At 44.6% G+C, this 20,826-nt stretch overlaps 1 protein-coding gene across 1 annotated transcript in view; it reads left to right on the forward strand.

Moving 5' to 3' along the window:
- The window catches only part of GAB3 (GRB2 associated binding protein 3), a 215,323-nt gene that overhangs the window by 116,004 nt on the left and 78,493 nt on the right, over positions 1-20,826 (forward strand). The window contains exon 3 of the mRNA XM_077478760.1: positions 17,543-17,756. Coding sequence (XP_077334886.1) covers positions 17,543-17,756 — 214 coding nt within the window. The remainder of the gene's footprint in view (positions 1-17,542; positions 17,757-20,826) is intronic.

A 20,826-nucleotide genomic window follows, 5' to 3' on the forward strand; every position in this document is an offset into this window, starting at 1 on the left:
TCTATCATGTGCATAGTACCAATGCTGAAGGATGCACATTAGCCAATATATTTCCAAAGGACAGGATTTTTAAGGTGTCATCGCTACATGAATCACATTGGACTTGCATCCGGCGTCTTGCATGGGGGCCACAGCACAAAGATTGTGCAATGTTTCGGAGCCGCGCAGGGCACCTTCATCACATGCCTGACGAAGGGGCCCTGAGAGGCTCCGAAACATTGCACTATCTTTGTGTTGTGATCATGCAATAAATCACCCGTTTGGACGCTATTTGTGTCGTTCCATGGTGCGTTGGCAAATATCTTCACCGTGACTTGAACCAGTATCCAGCTGGCTGTTGCTACAGCACCCAAATCCGAGAGCGCATCCAGGAACGTGTGCAATGGGAATATGAAGTACTATTGCATGGGGGCCAGACACATGGGCCACCCCTGACCACTACAGTGTTTTGACACACTGGAAGTGCATTGTTTTTAAAGGGTCAGCATACTCATAGGCTTGCCTTACGCATATCTGTTCTCTAACTTCCAGTTACATTTCTGAGACAGGATGTGGAAGGAAATCTCCCCCCATGGGACACAGACTGTAAAAAATAATTTGACAGACAGAGGTTTTAACTCATCCCTCTTTTGTATTAAACTAAAAATATTGGTTGGGTTAAAAATATACTTTAAAGGCCTCCAAGTGCCTTGACCATAGGGATACATACAGTATCTTACAAGAGTGAGTACACCCCTCACATTTTTGTAAATATTTTATTATATCTTTTCACGTGACAACACAGAAGAAATGACACTTTGCTACAATGTGAATTAGTGAGTGTACAGCTTGTATAACAGTGTAAATTTGCTGTCCCCTCAAAATAACTCAACACACAGCCATTAATGTCAAAACCACTGGCAACAAAAGTGAGTACGCCCCTAAGTAAAAATGTCCAAATTGGGCTCAATTAGCTATTTTCCCTCCCCGATGTCATGTGACTTGTCAGTGTTCCAAGGTCTCAGGTGTGAATGGGGAGCAGGTGTGTTAAATTTTGTGTTATCGCTCTCACTCTCTCATACTGGTCACTGGAAGTTCAACATGGCACCTCATGACAAAGAAGTCTCTGAGGATCTAAAAAATAGAATTGTTCCTCTACATAAAGATGGCCTAGGCTATAAGAAGATTGCCAAGACCCTAAAAATGAGCAGCAGCATGGTGACCAAGACCATACAGTGGTTTAAAAGAACAGGTTCCACTTAGAACAGGCCTTGCCATGGTCGACCAAAGAAGTTGAGTGCACATGCTCAGCGTCATATCCAGAGATTGTCTTTTGGAAATAGACCTATGAGTGCTGCCAGCATTTCTGTAGAGGTTGAAGGGGTAGGGGTCAGCCTGTCAGTGCTCAGACCACACGCCCCACACTGGTCTGAATGGCTGTCCTCCCATAAGTAAGCCTCTTCTAAAGATGATGCACAAGAAAGCCAGCAAACAGTTTGCTGAAGACAAGCAGACAAAGGACATGGATTACTTGAACCATGTCCTGTGGTCTGATGAGACCATGATAAACTTATTTGGTTCAGATGGTGTCAAGCATGCGTGGCGGAACTAGGTGTCAGGGCTGGCTTAGCCCTTCCTCCTCTGGGCTGGCTGCTCAGCTGTTGGCTAATTGCCAGCTCTCTTCGCTTTCCACAGTTACCAGCTGTTCCCGATGATGCTCGTCTGACCTGCCTATTTAAAGCCTTCAAGCTCACTCTTTCCTTTGCCTTTGCGTTGGTCACATCACAAGGAACCATCTCCTGCTGTTTGTTTCAAGACTGGCTTGCTGACATCCCTCCTGGCTTCTTATCCTGCTTATAGTTGCTCTCCTTGGATCCCTGACTTCAGGCCTGGCTGATTACCCGATCCGGTTTAATGAACTTTGGACTGGCTGACTACCCAATCTGGCTACTGGACTCTGGCTATGCTTGGCTATGCTTTTTTCTATTTACCTTTTTATTTTTATTAATCAACAAGTGTGATTTGATTGTACTTCTGTCTCAGTCTGTTTCATGGTTTCTGACACCAGGTGAGGAGTACAAAGACAAGTGGGTCTTGCCTACTGTCAAGCATGGTGGTGGGAGTGTCATGGTCTGGAGCTGAAGAAGTACTGCCGGCACTGGAGAGCTACAGTTCTTCGAGGGAACCATGAATGACAACATGTACTGTGACATACTATAGCAGAGCATAATCCCCTCCCTTTGGACATTGGGCCGTAGGGCAGTATTCCAACATGATAACAACCCCAAACACACCTCCAAAATGACCACTGCCTTGCTAAGGAAGCTGAGGGTAAAGGTAATGGACTGGCCAAGCATGTCTCCAGACCTGAACCCTATTGAGCATCTGTGGGGCATTCTCAAACAGAAGGTGGAGGAGCGCAAGGTCTCTCACATCCACCAGCTCCGTGATGTCGTCATGGAGGAGTAGAAGAGGACTCCAGTGGCAACCTATGAAGCTCTGGTGAACTCCATGCACAAGAGGGTTAAGGCAGTGCTGGAAAATAATGGTGGCCACACAAAATATTGACACTTTGGGCCCAATTTGGACACTTTGACTTAGGGGTGTATTCACTTTTGTTGCCAGCGGTTTAGACATTAATGGCTGAGTGTCGAGTTATTTTGAGGGGACAGCACATTTACACTGTTATACAAGCTGTACACTCACTACTTTACATTGTAGCAAAGTGTAATTTACAGTGCCTTGCGAAAGTATTCGGCCCCCTTGAACTTTTCAACCTTTTGCCACATTTCAGGCTTCAAACATAAAGATATAAAATTGTTATTTTTTGTGAAGAATCACCAACAAGTGGGACACAATTGTGAAGTGGAACGAAATCTATTGGATTTTTGAAACTTTTTTAACTAATAAAAAAATGAAAAGTGGGGCGTGCAAAATTATTCGGCCCCCTTGCGTTAATACTTTGTAGAGCCACCTTTTGCTGCAATTACAGCTGCAAGTCGCTTGGGGTATGTCTCTATCAGTTTTGCACATCGAGAGACTGAAATTCTTGCCCATTCTTCCTTGCAAAACAGCTCGAGCTCAGTGAGGTTGGATGGAGAGCGTTTGTGAACAGCAGTTTTCAGCTCTTTCCACAGATTCTCGATTGGATTCAGGTCTGGACTTTGACTTGGCCATTCTAACACCTGGATACGTTTATTTGTGAACCATTCCTTTGTAGATTTTGCTGTATGTTTGGGATCATTGTCTTGTTGGAAGATAAATCTCCGTCCCAGTTTCAGGTCTTTTGCAGACTCCAACAGGTTTTCATCCAGAATGGTCCTGTATTTGGCTGCATCCATCTTCCCCTCAATTTTAACCATCTTCCCTGTCCCTGCTGAAGAAAAGCAGGCCCAAACCATGATGCTGCCACCACCATGTTTGACAGTGGGGATGGTGTGTTGAGGGTGATGAGCTGTGTTGCTTTTACGCCAAACATATCGTTTTAAAGCTTGGGAAATCTTTTTGTATCCAAATCCGGCTTTAAACTTCTCCACAACAGTATTACGGACCTGCCTGGTGTGTTCCTTGGTCTTCATGATGCTCTCTGCGCTTTCAACAGAACCCTGAGACTATCACAGAGCAGGTGCATTTATACAGAGACTTGATTACACACAGGTGGATTCTATTTATCACCATCAGTCATTTAGGACAACATTGGATCATTCAGAGATCCTCGCTGAACTTCTGGAGTGAGTTTGCTGCACTGAAAGTAAAGGGGCTGAATAATTTTGCACGCACCACTTTTCAGTTTTTTATTTGCTAAAAAAGTTTAAAATATCCAATAGATTTCGTTCCACTTCACAATTGTGTCCCACTTGTTGGTGATTCTTCACAAAAAAATTAAAATTTTATATCTTTATGTTTGAAGCCTGAAATGTGGCAAAAGGTTGAAAAGTTCAAGGGGGCCGAATACTTTCGCAAGGCACTGTATTTAGTGTTGTTCAGTGTTAGAAAAATGTGAGGGGTGTACTCATTTTTGTCAGATACTGTAGAAAGTGCACTCCAGAGAAGACTCCCTGACTATCACAGTTTGACCCGGGGGCAAGATAGATCTCCCTGCCTTCATGGAAGCAGTAATGAGCCAGCTGCGGATCGAACCTTTCCTCCCTGTATCCAAAACCAAATAAAAACCTTTTCATTGTAGCTACATGTTATTCTTCTATTATTTAGGTGCTCTATTCTCTGCATGAAGCACACTTATTAAAATAGAGGTGGAATATATTTGTTTTGAGTATTTCGAAGCTAGTCTGCAAGGCTACTCTGTTATTAATGTGCAGTAACTGCTGGGAGAATATTGCGAGGACATCTGCAGCTAGACACTTCCTGACAGGACACAACTGTTCCTGCCATGTGGTCCATCTGGTGTAAAAAGACAGCATGGAATGGATTGTTACACTCACACTGTGATTACTTATTACTTGCAATTTACACCCCTCTAATGGTGTGCAGGGACCAGAACATATCATTTTATACATGCATGTTCCTGGGAGAGACACGGACTTAAATCCTTTTTTTTATTTTATTTTAAAGCTTGCAGAAATCTAGCACTAAAGCATACTACAGGAAGGATGTAAAATAGGTGACATACGGTCTATGGGGGCAGTACATATGTCACTGCACTACATTTCTTTCATGATGTAGAAAATACGTTAAGGCACAAATGCCTCTAAAAAGGTATCCAGCGAGCATTTGCAAGTGTGTCAGATACTCAGATAAAGATATAAACCTTTTGAGCAAATAGTCTATGAAAAACACAAATGTGTTCTTTTTTTAGTTTTCAATAGTGCAAGCCCCCGCCCCCCCCCTACACACCCCGCCCTCCTATACCAATATAACTAATTACGGGCGTAGATAAAAAATAAAAAAATAAAAATACTGCTTTACTCATCTAAATCTGCAGTCAAGTGACTTTCCGGTCCTAAATCTTCCCACAAATCCCAAATCTTCTTCTGTGTGGAGGAAGGTGTCAACATCCCTGTCTGCTTACCTTGTACATTGCCTATTGGCTGTCCAGCAGTTGGGTCCTCTCAGGATCCAGAGAAGGATGATATCAGTAAAAGGGGACCAGCAGGAAATGGCTGGCACAGTCATATCTGCAACACTGGATTGCTGTTCCCCCACGCCTAGGAACAGAAGACATGGATGGAAGACTTAAAGCGGAGGTCCACCCTAAAGTGGACCTTCCGCTCATCGGAACCCTCCCCCCCTCCGGTGCCACAATCGGCACCTTTCAGGGGGGAGGGGGGTGCAGTTACCTGGATAATCCAGGTAACTGCACCCACTTCCGGGATAGCTCTCTGCGGAAAGGGGCGTAACTTACGCCCCTTTCTGCAAGTGCCCGTCCCTTCCCGCAAGTGCCCCGCTGCCTGCTGGGAAACACACAGATCCCAGAGGCAGCGGGGAGCGTCCTTATTGCGCAGCGCGATTCGCGCATGCGCAGTAGGGAACCGGGAAATGAAGCCGAAAGGCTCCATTTCCTGATTCCCATACCCAAGATGGCGGGGGCAGGACCCGACAGACGACCTAGAGATCGGCTTCGGGTGCCGACATCGCGGGCGCGCTGGACAGGTAAGTGTCACTATTTTAAAAGTCAGCAGCTGCAGTATTTGTAGCTGCTGGCTTTTAAAAAAAAAAAAAAACACGGAGTCCCGGTGGACTCCCGCTTTAAGTGAGTATAAGATACTACAGTCAAGCAGCGGGGGAGGGGGGCTGGTTAAAGAGGGTTGGAAGGGTCTAATGAGAGGGGAGTTAATGCTAGGCAAACATGGAGATCAGGGCCGTCTTTAAGGCAGGGCAAAAGGGGCAGCTGCCCTGGGCCCTGTCATTGTTGTGGGGCCCAAAGCAGCTGCCTCATACTTGCCAACTATGCCAGTTTACATTCCCTTGTCCCTTGAAGTTTTAGTCCTGTGCTGCTACTAATGCTGCCCAGCTCTGCCCTATTGTTGTGTACAGATGACTCACCTGCAGACCTGTGTTTACATGTAAATACTGGCATTCATATGTAAATAGCAGTCACATGCATATGTAAATAGCTGAGGCCAACGGCATTGATATGTAAATAAAGGCAGCATTCATAGGTATATCATGCCCCCCCCCTGCAGTGAGGAGAAGATGTGCTGTAACCTATCACAACCAGTGAGCAGTATTACTATACAGTAATCTCTAGCAGCCAATCAACAAGCAGAAATGTGCTGTAACCTCTAGCAACTAATCAGTGAGCCTTAAGGAGTGCTGTAATCTCTAGCAACCAGTCAGTAAGCAGTAATGATATGCTGTAACCATCTGATACAGTAAACTGATTTTAAGTCTAGCTGTTATTTATTGTATGTCTCAGAGAAGGTGGAATGCGATGCATAGTAGTCCATTATGCTTTACCTTTGCAGGGAATCAAAGAGGAAGTAAACCCATCAGGGTTTATTTCCTCTTTAAGTACACAATGGGGTTTATTTACTAAAGCTGGAAAGTGCAAAATCAGGCTCACTTCTGCATAGAAACCAATGAGCTTCCAGGTTTTATTACCAAAGCTTAATTCAACAAGCTGGGTTTAGAAGCTTATTGGTTTCTATGCAGAAGTGAGTCTGATTTTGCACTTTACAGTTTTATTAACCACTTGCCGACCAGCGCACGATGATGTACGTCGACAGAATGGCACGGGCAGGCAAATGGGCGTACATGTACGTCCCTTTAAATTTGCCGCCCTGCCATCGGGAGCGCGCCGCCGGCAGCGCGCTCCTGCGCTGGTCGGGACCCCCGTGAGTCCGGTCGCGGGACCCGCGGACTCGATCGCAACGGGCATCCCCACGATCGTCTCACGGAGCGGCCGAATGTAGAAGTGCCGTTGTAAACAACATTTCTCCATTCTGCCTAGCAACTAGTGACGCTGATCTCTGCTTCATGTGATTGGAGCAGAGATCAGTGTTCACTAAATGAAAGCCCAACCCCCCCACAGTTAGTAGCACACCCCTAGGAACACTTAACCCCTACACTGCCACCCACTGGTTAACCCCTTCACTGCCAGTGTCATTTACACAGGAATCACTGCATTTATATAGCAGTGATTACTGTATAAATGACAATGGTCCCAAAAATGTGTCAAAAATGTCCGATGGGTCCCTCACAATGTTGCAGTCACAATAAAAATCGCTGTTCGCCACCATTACTAGTAAAAAAAAAAAAATAATAAAAAATTATTAATAAAAATGCTATAAAACTATCCCTATTTTGTAAATGCTATAACTTTTGCGCAAACCAATCAATTATCGCTTATTGCGATTTTTTTTTTACCAAAAATATGTAGAATACGTATCGGCCTAAACTGAGGGAAAAAAATGTTTTTTTTATATATTTTTGGGGGATATTTATTATAACAAAAAGTAAAAAATAATGCGTTTTTTTCAAAATTGTCACTCTATTTTTGTTTATAGCGCGAAAAATGAAAACCGCAGGGGTGATCAAATACCACCAAAAGAAAGCTTTATTTGTGGGAAAAAAAGGACGTCGATTTTGTTTGGGAGCCACGTCGCACGACCGCGCAATTGTCAGTTAAAGCGACGCAGTGCCGAATCGCAAAAAGTGGTCTGGTCTTTGACCAGCAAATTGGTCCGGTCTGAAAGTGGTTAACTAAACCCCATTGTGTACTTAAAAGTGGGAAATGCCTGTAAGTTACTCATACGACCAGCGCTGCTACCTCCAGGGAAGGGCCTTCTTGGTTAAATGTTGTAACTGGACAGAAGAAATAATTTACAAAAAAAAAAAAAAAAAAGTAAGCGGAGGTACTTCCAAGGTGGGGTAGGGGGGACCCAGCCCAGGGTTGGTCTTGATTATTACTTTGCAGAGAATAGGTGTAAATTTACCGACAGAGGTGTATTTTTTCCCATAATATTATATATTGAATACATTTGAACAGCAGTAAACCCCAATACAATAGACAACACCACAGCCATGGGAACAGATGTGAATATATAAAGTAGTCTAATACAGTTTTGCAAAAAAACTGTTTACAATAACATATATTATATATGATAAATTATCATGGTGGATTAGTACAGGAAGTACGCAAAGGAAGTAGAAAGAACGGAAAAAGAAAGAAGATAAGAAGAGGAAAGGAGAAAGAGGGAAAAAAAGGAGGGGAGAGGGGGTTAGAAGGGAAAGGAAAAGAGTAAGGTGGACGATAGAGGCGTATTTTTGGTTTTTAACAAAACTGATTTTGTTTGCTGTAATATTTCCCCAAATGATCCCTTTCCCAACTCCATTCCATTTTATTACATGTAACTTCATTTCTGAACTTATTTGTTCTGGTTTCTTTGTATGTATGGATTGGATGGGTTTTTACCGACATGTGGTGAAAATGTCATGTCAGTAGCACCTTTAGATATATATTAACGTAGAAAAATGGTGACGTGTTTAATACTTATTTTACCCGCTGTATATGCTGGTGTGGTCCCTATAACTTAATAAACAAAAGAAAGAAGCATGGTGAGAGCTGTGAAGGGGATATTTTTTTTTTTTTACCAAAAATATGTAGAAGAATACGTATCGGCCTAAACTGAGGGAAAAAAAAGTTTTTTTTATATATTTTTGGGGGATATTTTTTATAACAAAAAGTAAAAAATAATGCGTTTCGGCACTGCGTCGCTTTAACTGACAATTGCGCGGTCGTGCGAAGTGGCTCCCAAACAAAATTGACGTCCTTTTTTTCCCACAAATAGAGCTTTCTTTTGGTGGTATTTGATCACCCCTGTGGTTTTTATTTTTTTGCGCTATAAACAAAAATAGAGCGACAATTTTGAAAAAAAACGCATTATTTTTTACTTTTTGTTATAATAAATATCCCCCAAAAATATATAAAAAAAGTTTTTTCCCTCAGTTTAGGCCGATACGTATTCTACTACATATTTTTGGTAAAAAAAAATCGCAATAAGCGATTATTGATTGGTTTGCGCAAAAGTTATAGCATTTACAAAATAGGGGATTGTTTTATGGCATTTTTATTAATAATTTTTTTATAATTTTTTTTTTTTTACTAGTAATGGCGGTGATCAGCGATTTTTATTGTGACTGCGACATTATGGCGGACGCATTGGACATTTTTGACACATTTTTGGGACCATTGTCATTTATACAGCAATCACTGCTATATAAATGCAGTGATTCCTGTGTAAATGACACTGGCAGTGAAAGGGTTAACCAGTGGGTGGCAGTGTAGGGGTTAAGTGTTCCTAGGGGTGTGTTACTAACTGTGGGGGGGGCTGGGCTTTCATTTAGTGAACACTGATCTCTGCTCCAATCACATGGAGCAGAGATCAGCGTCACTAGTTGCTAGGCAGAATGGGGAAATGCTGTTTACAACGGCATTTCCTCCATTCAGCCGCCCCGTGAGACGATCGCGGGTATGCCCGCGGCGATCGAGTCCGCGGGACCCGCGACCAGACTCACGGGGGTCCCGACTGGCACGGCAGGGCAGCATTGAAGATTGGACGTACCTGTACGCCAATAAGCCTGCCCGTGCCATTCTGCCGACGTACATCGGCGTGCGCTGGTCGGGAACCGATTAAACATATCAAACTAAAAAAATATGGAAATGGTGAAAAATTGGATCCAATAAGACTTATCCTTTTAAAAATGATAAATAGTGTATTGAATGAATATGAAGGGCATAAAAAAAAAAAATCACATCCAACATCCAACTACCCAAAGATGTAATGAAAGGAAAGTCCCGATGTCTGCACACCAAACTGAGATCCAAATGCTTTTATTCACATAAAACCATGAAGAAGATGAGGAGCACTACATGTACAAGCAAGGGACACACAGCTTACATGTTTGGCACACAAATTGTGCTTCATCAAATCTATGAACTGGTAATTTATACCTAGTCGGACTCTCCCCCATGGGGGTGTCAGCAGGTTAACTGACCAATTCAATACCATATTCTTATCATTGTTTAACCACTTCAATACCGGGCACTTAAACACCTTCCTGCCCAGACCAATTTTGAGCTTTCAGCGCTGTCGCACTTTGAATGACAATTGCGCGGTCATACTACACTGTACCCAAATGAAATTTTTATCATTTTTTTCCCACAAATAGAGCTTTCTTTTGGTGGTATTTGATCACCTCTACAGTTTTTATTTTTTGCGCTACAAATAAAAGAATACCGAAAATTTTGAAAAAAAAAATGTTTTTTTTTGTTTCAGTTTCAAAACTTTGTAAATAAGTAAGTTTTCTCCTTCACTGATGGGCACTGATGGGGCTACACTGATGGGCACTGATAAGGCGGCACTGATGGGCACCAATGTGGCACCAATGAAGTGGCACTGATAGGCGGCACTGATGGGCGACACGGATGGGCGACACGGATGGGCGACACGGACGGACACTGATAGGTGGCACAAATTGGCACTGATAGCTGGCACGGATGGGCGGCACAGATGGGCGGCACGGATGGGCGGCACGGATGGGCACGGATTGGCATGGATAGGCGGCACAGGTGGGCATGGATAGGCGGCACAGGTGGGCATGGATAGGCGGCACAGGTGGGCACTCATAGGCGGCACAGGTGGGCACTCATAGGCGGCACAGGTGGGCACTCAGGCGGCACAGGTGGGCACTCATAGGCGGCACAGGTGGGGACTCATAGGCGGCATCGGTGTTATACTATAGTAATGGATGCCAATCAGTGCCAAACAATAATGCATGCCAATCAGTGATGCCCATTGTGGGCACTGATTGGCATCCATTATGGGCACTGATTGGCACCCATTGTGCTGACTGGCATCCCTGGTGGTCTAGGGAGGATTATGACCTTTATTACCTTTTCCCTGGTGGTCTGGTGGCGTCCCTGGTGGTCCAGTGTGGGCATCCTCGGGGGGGCTGTGCTGATAATCGATCAGCACAGACCCCCCCTGACAGAGGAGCAGCCGATCGGCTCTCCTCTACTCGCGTCTGACAGACGCGAGTGAGGGAAAGCCGATCACCGGCTCTTCCCATTTACACTGTGATCAGCCGTGATTGGACACGGCTGATCACGTGGTAAAGAGTCTCCGTCTGAGACTCTTTACCGAGATCGTAGTTGCCGGGTGTCAGACTGACACCCCGCAACAACGATCGCCACGATGCGCGCCCCCGGGGGCGCGCAGCGGCTCATAATCCTGATCACGTCAAATGACGTCCGGTCAGGATTATGAAACCACTTTGCCGCCGTCAATTGCCTATAGGGCGGGCGGCAAGTGGTTAACAATCAAAAACTTGTGTTACAAAAACAAATAATGAACTGTAAAAGTAATAATACAAAAATATATATATACAAAATATGCAAGATAACAACATCTGAAATAATAGTACAGCCAGATCTAATTGACAATATAATCTATTATATATTCCTACTTTATCCATCAATATGGATGTAAGGTAAATTAAAAAAATTAGAATACTAAAGAGTTAAACAGCCCAGGTAACATAAAAGAGCCACTAATGAAAGGAGGAGGAAAAAAAAAAAAAAATGATCTGCATGCTGAAAAATAAACAAAGATGTACTAACAGTGTCCTTGAAATATCTTCAATTGCAAAGTGACATAAGATTAATTTTTATTATTATTATACAGGTTTTATACAGCGCCAACAGTTTGCTCAGCGCTTTACAACATGAGGGCAGACATTACAGTTACACTACAATTTGGTACAAGAGGAATCAGAGGGCCCTGCTCGTTAGAGCTTACAATCTAATTATAATCAGAGAGTGAAAAAAAAAAAAAAACCCTGTATGACTGCCATATCTAAAGTGATGTTTGGAGACTGCCTATACATGGCAGGTCAGTTTTAAAAACAGCTTAGCCTGTAATAATTGGTATGTATTGAATAACATTCTTCAGTAAAGGGCATACTAGAAACCAAGATCCCATCCGTATTTTACTGCCATCTGGCTGCCATCCACAGCATGGGCGTCCGCAGAACTTTTTTCAGGGAGGGGCATCATTTTAAGGTCACCCATGCTCTGACCCTTTTCGACAATGTCATTATCACGGTCATAGACTGCAGCTGTAGTACAGGTGATGGTCAGAGACTGCAGACATGGCCCAAGAGACTGTCAGAGACTGCGGACATGGCCCAAGGGACTGTCAGAGACTGCGGACATGGCCCAAGGGACTGTTAGAGACTGCAGACATGGCCCAAGAGACTGTCAGATTGCGAACATGGCCCAAGAGACTGTCAGTGACTGCATACATGGCTCAAGAGACTGTAAGAGACATGGCACAAGAGATGACCAGAGACTGCATATATAGCCCAAGAGACTGTCAGAAACTGCATACATGGCTCAAGAGAATGCGGACATGGCACAAGAGACTGTCAGAAACTGCATACATATGGGGGGTGATAGAGAGAGAGGGGGGGGTGACAGAAAGAGACAGAGGGGGTGACAGAGAGAGACGGGGTGACAGAGGGGGGGTGAAAAAGACATAGGGGTGAGAGAGAGAGAGGGGGGTGACAGAAAGGGGTGATGAGGGTAATCACTCCAGATCCGATCCCGGATTCCAGGGGGGGACACTTGCCCCCCCTTGCCCCTACCTGCGGACGCCCATGATCCACAGATACTTAATCTATCTTGGATAAGTACATGGTTTTTAAAGGATTTGATTAACAAGTAAAAATGTGTTGCCACGTATTTCTTAAAGTGGTTGTATACCCTTTTTTTTTTTACATTTGTTACCTACAGGTAAGCCTACAATACCTGTATGGTTTAGGAGATATTCACTTTGCAGGCAGCTACTGACGTCAGCAGCGCATGCGCTGTAAAGGTCCGGCTAAGAGCTGCTGGACCTTGCCGGAAAGAAGGCATGCGTGCGTGAGTGATATCATCGCGACTGTGACCACTCACAGTGCTGGAGCCGCGAACCCGGAAGACACGCCGAGGGTAACATGTCAGCTCCCTCGGGGGTGACTGGGATCAGATGCAATATAAGCCCTACCCCGAAAATAAGCCCTACTTAAAGTCCTTGTAAAATCATGTAATCCACGCTCTAAAAGGATTATATCATGTCCAGTGTGTCTTTATGTAATATTATTGTAGAAAATCCCTTATGTACAGCTTGGAGCCGGGCTGATGTCAGCGGGGATCTCGGTATCTCCCTCAGCAGTCCTCGGAGCAGGGTAGAAGAGCTCCGGTGGGTAATGTGAGTGCCCGGAGGCGCTGAAAATAAGGTATTTTCTACAATGTTACACTGGACATGATATAATCCAATTTACAGCGTGGATTAAATGATTTTACAAGGACTTTATCTAGGGTATATTATGGGGATTACAGAGATGCTGACTCCTGAGCTGACGGGGGGGGGGGGGGGGGGTGAAGACAGGGACAAATAAGACATCCCCTGAAAATAAGCCCTAGTGCATTTTTTGTAGCCAAAATCAATATAAGACCCGGTCTTATTTTTGGGAAAACACGGTAGTAATGGTGGCGATCTTATAGCGGGACTGCGATATTGCAGTGAGGACAATTGGACACTGACACTTAAAGTGGTTGTAAACCCTTACAAACCACTTTGACCTACAGGTAAGCCTAGATTAAGGCTTACCTGTAGGTCCAAGAAATATCTCCTAAACCTACACGGTTCAGGAGATATTGAGAAAAAGACAGGCACGCAGGCGCACTGGGCATGCCACTGCTAACGGCGATATGCCGTTAGTGGCGGCTCCCGTGCGCATGCGCGGGAGTGACCTCATCGCTTCTCCGGCGCTGTGAGTGGCCAGAGCAGCTATACCTGGAAGAAGATGGGCACTCCTTGCTACAGGGGACAGCGGTGACATCGCTGGCTCCTGTGTCAGGTAAGTGACACATAATGGACTACTATGCGATGCATAGTAGCCCATTATGCTTTACCTTTGCAGGGAGACAAAGAGGAAGTAAACCCATCAGGGTTTACTTCCTCTTTAACTATGTGGGAATTGTCTTTTTTCACATGGACTTTCTTTTTTCACAATTTTTTGATTGTTGCTTGATGGACTTCAACACCTATTAGCCACTTTTAGTGTCTATATCTCTTTGTGATCCATATCAGGAGTATTCACTGAGGGCATACACTTGGACTATTCACTTGGTTTTCTGACCTTTATAGTTTGCACATATTTTTATTTATATATTCAATATTGTTTGAAATTGTGGGTATTGTAGATTTTTTATGATTTTTGCACATATGCACTTTAGCACATGATTTTATTTATTTAAATTCATGTATGCAATTTTTGTATATATTGTGGGCATTGCAAAATTTCCATGTTTTTTTTGCACATATGCACTTTAGCGCAACATATTTTCTTTTCACCTTTGTAATCAACCGTTAGTCTTTCGGTAATGTTTGCTGCTCTTCACATTCAAAAGCTATAATCACAGCGCAGTATTTCTTTTCGGTTTTTTCTATTTTTCCAGCAATAAAAACTGACAGGGATTCTAATCCCTCTCTACCCTATCCAAATAAAAAATAACAAAGTTTTGCCTTTAGTTAAACTTTAAGGGCCGGTTCACACAGGGGGCGATGCGAGGCGACACCGACTTGCCTCGCCGCGACCTGCCACGACCTCAGCGGCGACTTGCAAATGACTTCTGTATAGAAGTCAATGCAAGTCGCCCCGAGGTCACCCAAAAGTAGTACAGGAACCTTTTTTCTGAGTTGGAGCGACTCGAGTCGCTCCTCTCAGAATGGTTCCATTGTACAGAACGGGGGCGACTTGTCAGATCGCGGCACGGCAAGTCGTGTCGCCTCGTGTCGCCCCCTGTGTGAACCGGCCCTTATGCCGCATACGCACAATCGAATTTTCCGGCGTACTGTGGTTCGGCGGACCGAGTCTGCCGGACCACAGTACGCAGGACAATTCGATCGTGTGTGGGCTCCAGCGGACTTTTTCATCGTAAAGTCCGGCGGACTTAGAAAGTAGTTTTGACTCAAAATTTGTCCGCCGGACTTGGCTTTCAGCGGACAATCCGTTCGTCAGTGTGCTAGTCCGGCGGACTAAGAATGACGCATGCTCTGAAGCAAGTACGAGAAGGAAGCTACTGGCTACTGGCTATTGAACTTCCTTTTTCTAGTCCCGTTGTACGTGCTGTACGTCATCGCGTTAGAAATCGTCCGTGTGTGGCCAAGTCCGTTCGTTATAAAGTCCGGTGGATTGTTTGCCGGTGTTCTGGCATATTCAGTCCGGCCATCATATAGAGTCCGCCCCGTACTGCGCATACGCAGCGCTTGCGCAGTACGGAGCAGAAGAAGCTTCGGAAAATCTCCGAAGATGAACGGCGCCTGCGCCGTGAGTCGAGGTGGTAGCCTCACCATCCAAGCGGACATAGGGCTGGGAAAATTAGAGGGCCCCTCGCGGGCTCGCTTCGCTCGCCACGCCACTTGGATGGTGGGGCTAGAACCTGGATACTGTCCGCCCTGCACTGTGCAGGCGCAGCGCTTGCTCAGTACGGAGCAGAAGGAGCTTCGTAAAATCTCCGAAGATGAACGGCGCCTGCGCCGTGAGTCGAGGTGGTAGCCCCACCATTCAAGTGGACATAGGGCTACCGATATTAGAGGGCCCCTCGCGGGCTCGCTTTACTTGCCACGCTTTGGGCAAGGCCTCATCCACTTGGATGGTGGGGCTAGAACCTGGACTCACGGCGCAGGCACCGAATCTTCGGCTATTTTCGGAATCTGTGTGTGCTGTGTACTGCGCATGTGCAGTACACAGCGGACACTATCCAATGGGGGACTGTATATGATAGGTCACCGGACCAATTCCGCCGGACAAGTCGATCGTGTGTACGCGGCATTAGTCTTTCGGTAATGTTTGCTGCTCTTCACATTCAAAAGCTATAATCACAGCGCAGTATTTCTTTTCGTTGTTTTTTTTTCTATTTTTCCAGCAATAAAAACTGACAGGGATTCTAATCCCTCTCCACCCTATCCAAATAAAAATAACAAAGTTTTGCCTTTAGTTTTTACTTTAATGCCGCGTACACCTGATCAAATTGTCCGGCGGACTCAGTACGCCTGACCACAGTACGCTGGACAATTCGATCGTGTGTGGGCTCCAGCGGATTTTTTCATCGTAAAGTCCGGCGGACTTAAAAAGTAGTTTTGGCTCAAAATTTGTCCGCCGGACTAGCACACTGACGAACGGATTGTCCGCTGAAAGCCAAGTCCGGCGGACTAAAGCCTCATACACACGATCGGACTTTGTACAAACTTTCCCGTGGACTTTTGTACAAAGGGCGTAGTCCACAAGTTTGTATTGCATACACACGATCGGACTTTTTGACAACAAACACGAACGTGGTGACGTCACAACGTACTGACGACACTTCAAAAGAGGACGTTCAATGACTCCAGCGCCACCTTTGGTCAACTTCTGTATTGTAGTCTGATCTTTTGCATTGGTTCTGAGCATGCCTGTTTGTACCTTGTACAAAAGTCCGATGCTTTTGCGTACACACGATCGGACTTTGCTCCATCGGACTTATGTTGTCAAAAAGTTTGTCCGTTCGCACAGCCAACAAAAGTCTGATGAAAACAGAAAAAGTTTGTCCGATGGAGCGTACACACGGTCGGATGTTGCTCCAAAACAGCTCATTTGCATGTTTGTTGTCAAAAAGTACGACCGTGTGTAAGGGCCTTTAGAATGACGCATGCTCTGAAGCAAGTACGAGAAGGAAGCTACTGGCTACTGGCTATTGAACTTCCTTTTTCTAGTCCCGTCGTACGTGCTGTACGTCATCGCGTTAGAAACCGCCGGACATTTTTCGGAGCGTCCGTGTGTGGCCAAGTCCGTTCGTTATAAAGTCCGGCGGATTGTTTGCCGGCATGTTTGCCGAACCAATTCTGCCGGACAAGTGGATCGTGTGTACGCGGCATTAGTCTTTCGGTAATGTTTGCTGCTCTTCACATTCAAAAGCTATAATCACAGCGCAGTATTTCTTTTCGTTTTTTTTTTTTTTTCTATTTTTCCAGCAATAAAAACCGACAGGGATTCTAATCCCTCTCCACCCTATCCAAATAAAAATAACAAAGTTTCGCCTTTAGTTAAACTTTAAGGTTTCCTTTTATGCAAAAGATTTTAGGAAAAGAAGGGGCAAAAAAAAAAAAACACGGGGGACTTTTGTGTGAAAACAATTGGTGTTTATGGCTGTCACTTTCCTTCTCATGTGATTATTCTCTTCATGAAGCTTCTGTAGAAAAGTAATAAGCACTGTTCTGCTTCTTCCTGGGAATCAAATGGAATCTGGAGAGATCTCAGAAGAAATTGCAGCAGATTTTCATACCACAAAGTCCGTAATATGTAAACAGCCTTGTTCTGAGAATCATTTTTTTTAGCTCATTAGTTGGCCTCACTCCCTGAGCTGTGTTTATCAGGCAGGGAAACAGTATTCTTAGGAAATATAAACACCTGGTACAATTTGGCCTGTGCTGTGTCCTGCCTGGATACTTAATAAATGGCATGTGTACAGTCTCCAGACATGTAAATATGCTAACACTGGGATTATTCTTTTAAACAGATTCTGTGGAGAGCCTTTCTCATACCAACTCCTCCGTCCAAGCATCTCCAGCAGTCTCCACTCACACGTCAAGAATCACAGACCCCTCGTACTCCGTGGACAGCTCGGTGGCTGATACCTCCACAGAAGAGAACCGTAGCGAATCGGATTCAGTGCTCATCCCCGACTATCTGTATTTGCCCAATTGTGAGAGTGGGAAAGTAAATACCACCAGGTATGTGAGCCAGACGTTCTGTGTAAACATGGCAGGAGAGAAGATAAATAGAACATTTCTCACCATCATTCAAAATCTGTATATTCCGTGTCAAAAAAAACACACAAGTTTATGTTCTAATATGAGACTTTGCAAAGAGCCCTACATGCACACTGACTAATTAAAAGTCCACTCCAATAAAAAAAATAAAAAAATAGAAAAAAAAAATGTCACAAAAGGACCACTTAGATCAGGGATATGCAATTGGATCTACAATTAGCGGACCTCCAGCTGTTGCAAAACTACAAGTCCCATCATGCCTCTGCCTCTGGGTGTCATGCTTGTGGCTGTCAGAGTCTTGCTATGCCTCATGGGACTTGTAGTTCTGCAACAGCTGGAGGTTCACTAATTGCATATCCCTGACTTAGCCCCTGTACACACAGTCGGAGATTTCGACAACCAAATCCGTCGGATTTTGCCCGTCGGATTTTGTCCGTCGGATCTTGTCCGAAACTGTTGCATACACACGGTCGGACTAAGTTGTCGAAAAATCAGATCTTTCAGAACGTGATGACGTAATTTCGTTACGATGGGACTACATTCAGGCTAGTAGCCAATAGCTTTGATGTAGGAATTTGATCTGAGCATGCGTGGCACTTGGTCCGATCAAAATTCTCTACACATGATCGGAGTATGTCCGATCGGCCCAGTTGGTCGGGAAATATTTCCAACAAGTTGGAAATTTGGGTCCGACGGATATTTCCGACGGAAACATTCCGATGCATACCACACACAGTCGGATTATCCGACAACACAGTCCGATAGGACACATTCCGACGGATTCTCCGATCGTGTGTACAAGGCTTTAGGCCCCTTTCACACATGCGGACAGTATGTCCGTATTTCATCCATCCGTTTGCGGATGAAATACGGACATACATGCATCCCTATGGGATAGCGTGTGTCTGCGGATGAAACAGGCTTTTAAAATGTATTACCTAAAAACCCTTAGGTAAAAAAACTGTACTATTGAAAACAATGGTATAGAGCTACCCATGTACTTTAGGCAGAGTTTACCCCGTGTTGAGTCAAGCCTAATGTACAGCGATGTCCTATAGAAATATATTTGCTGTTGCAGATATCTTTCAGGGCATAAAAGCTTGGTTTTAAGCACAGGCTAGAGAAGTACACAAACCAGGGCTCACAGTTAAAATAAAAAGAGGTAGTGGATGCCCTTTTCACACCATGCATTAAGACAGTCTGTTCGATAAATGGCAGCGGACAGGACTCCATTTTGAATTCAGCACACCGCAATGCCTGATGTGTTATTGTGGCTGCACAGTGCTGTAATAGGATGTTGTTAATGCCATTCAAAATGAAAGACAGCACAACAAACCATGGTACATGTGTTACCGTGCATTACGTCATTCAACAACAGTGTAAAGGGGGATATGTTGGAGACACGGGGGTGGGGAGTGTTATTGTTCTGTTGTGGGTAAGGTTACCATTAGGGTTATAAGGATTAATTCATATTTGGTTACTAGGCTTCTAAGTCTGGAACAATCTGCTGAAGGAAGAAGGAACATATTGCTATACAAGCTGAGTGGATTTGATGGAAGATAAAAAAACACAAGTTCAGTTTCTCTCATGCCACACAATCCCCTGTAGTATAAGATAAATGTCACTTCCTGAATGCTTTTCTACACAGAATCAGCTTGAAAACTGTTTGCTGGATTTTCTTGTGCACCATCTTTAGAAGAGGCTTCCTTCCTGGACGACAGCCATGCAGACCAATTTGATACAGTGTGCAGCGTATGGTCTGACCACTGACAGGCTGACCCCCTACCCCTTCAACCTCTGCGGCAATGCTTGCAGCACTCATACATCTATTTCCCAAAGACAACCGCTGAATATGACCCTGAGCACGTGCACTCCAATTCTTTGGTCAACCATGACGAGGCCAGTCTTGAGTGTAACCTATACTGTTAAACCGCTGTATGGTATTGGCCACCATGCTGCAGCTCAGTTTCAGGGTCTTGGCAATCTTCTTATAGCCTAGGCCATCTTTATGTAGAGCAACATTTTTTTTTTCAGATCCTCAGAGAGTTCTTTGCCATGAGGTGCCATGTTGAACCTCCAGTGACCTTGAGACCTTGAAACACTAACGAGTCACATGACACTGGGGAGGGAAAATGGCAAATTGGGGCCAATTTGGACATTTTCACTTAGGTTTAGACATTAATGGCTGTGTGTTGAGTTATTTTGTGGGGACAGCAAACTTACACTCTTATACAAGCTGTACACTCACTACTTTATATTGTAGCAAAGTGTAATTTATTTAGTGTTGTCACATGAAAAGATATAAAATATTTACAAAAAATGTGAGGGGTGTACTCACTTTTGTGCCCTCCAGCGCTGCACTGGGGTCGATCCAGCAGGCTCCTGGCACTTCTTCCTCATGCGGTTTTCCTTCTGGGTTCTGTGTCTTTGGCCATTTGATAGGCCGGGCCTACAATGATGTCACTCCTGTGACTCCATGCGCACGGGAGTCACAACACAGCAGCACAGATCAGGGCCATAAATGCGTGGCTCAGTGCACATGATGGCTAACAGGCAGGGGGATGCATTTATTGCAGAAGAGATGGATAGGGTCTCTACTGCCATAAATAGCAAATTATTAAAAAAAGAAGTTTACCTCCACTCTAACCAAATGCTATGTGGTATCACTAGCTTCTTATGAAATAACAGGATAAAAAAGTAGCTGAAATAAAGTCTGCTTCTAGGCGTGTTTATGAAAGGTACATTTTAACCTCCCTGGTGGTAATCCCGAGTCTGGCTCGGGCTGGGATTTCAGTACCATGAGTGGTAACCCTGAGCCAGACTCGGGATCGCATTGCAGGATACAGAGAGACTTACTTACCTTGTCCCCTGGATCCAGCAATGTCCCCCCGCTGTGTGTGCGAGCCTTCCTCCACTCGATTCACACAGTGCCCAAGTGCCGCCGAGCTCCGTTCCCTGCGACGTTACAACGCACGGGAGCGGAGATTGGCGCCAAATTCAAAAAAGTAAAAATACACAATACACATACAGT

This window comes from Lithobates pipiens, unplaced genomic scaffold (genome assembly GCF_037356315.1).
Source record: "Lithobates pipiens isolate NorthernLeopardFrog02 unplaced genomic scaffold, aLitPip1_a1.2 Scaffold_1, whole genome shotgun sequence".
NCBI lineage: Eukaryota > Metazoa > Chordata > Amphibia > Anura > Ranidae > Lithobates > Lithobates pipiens.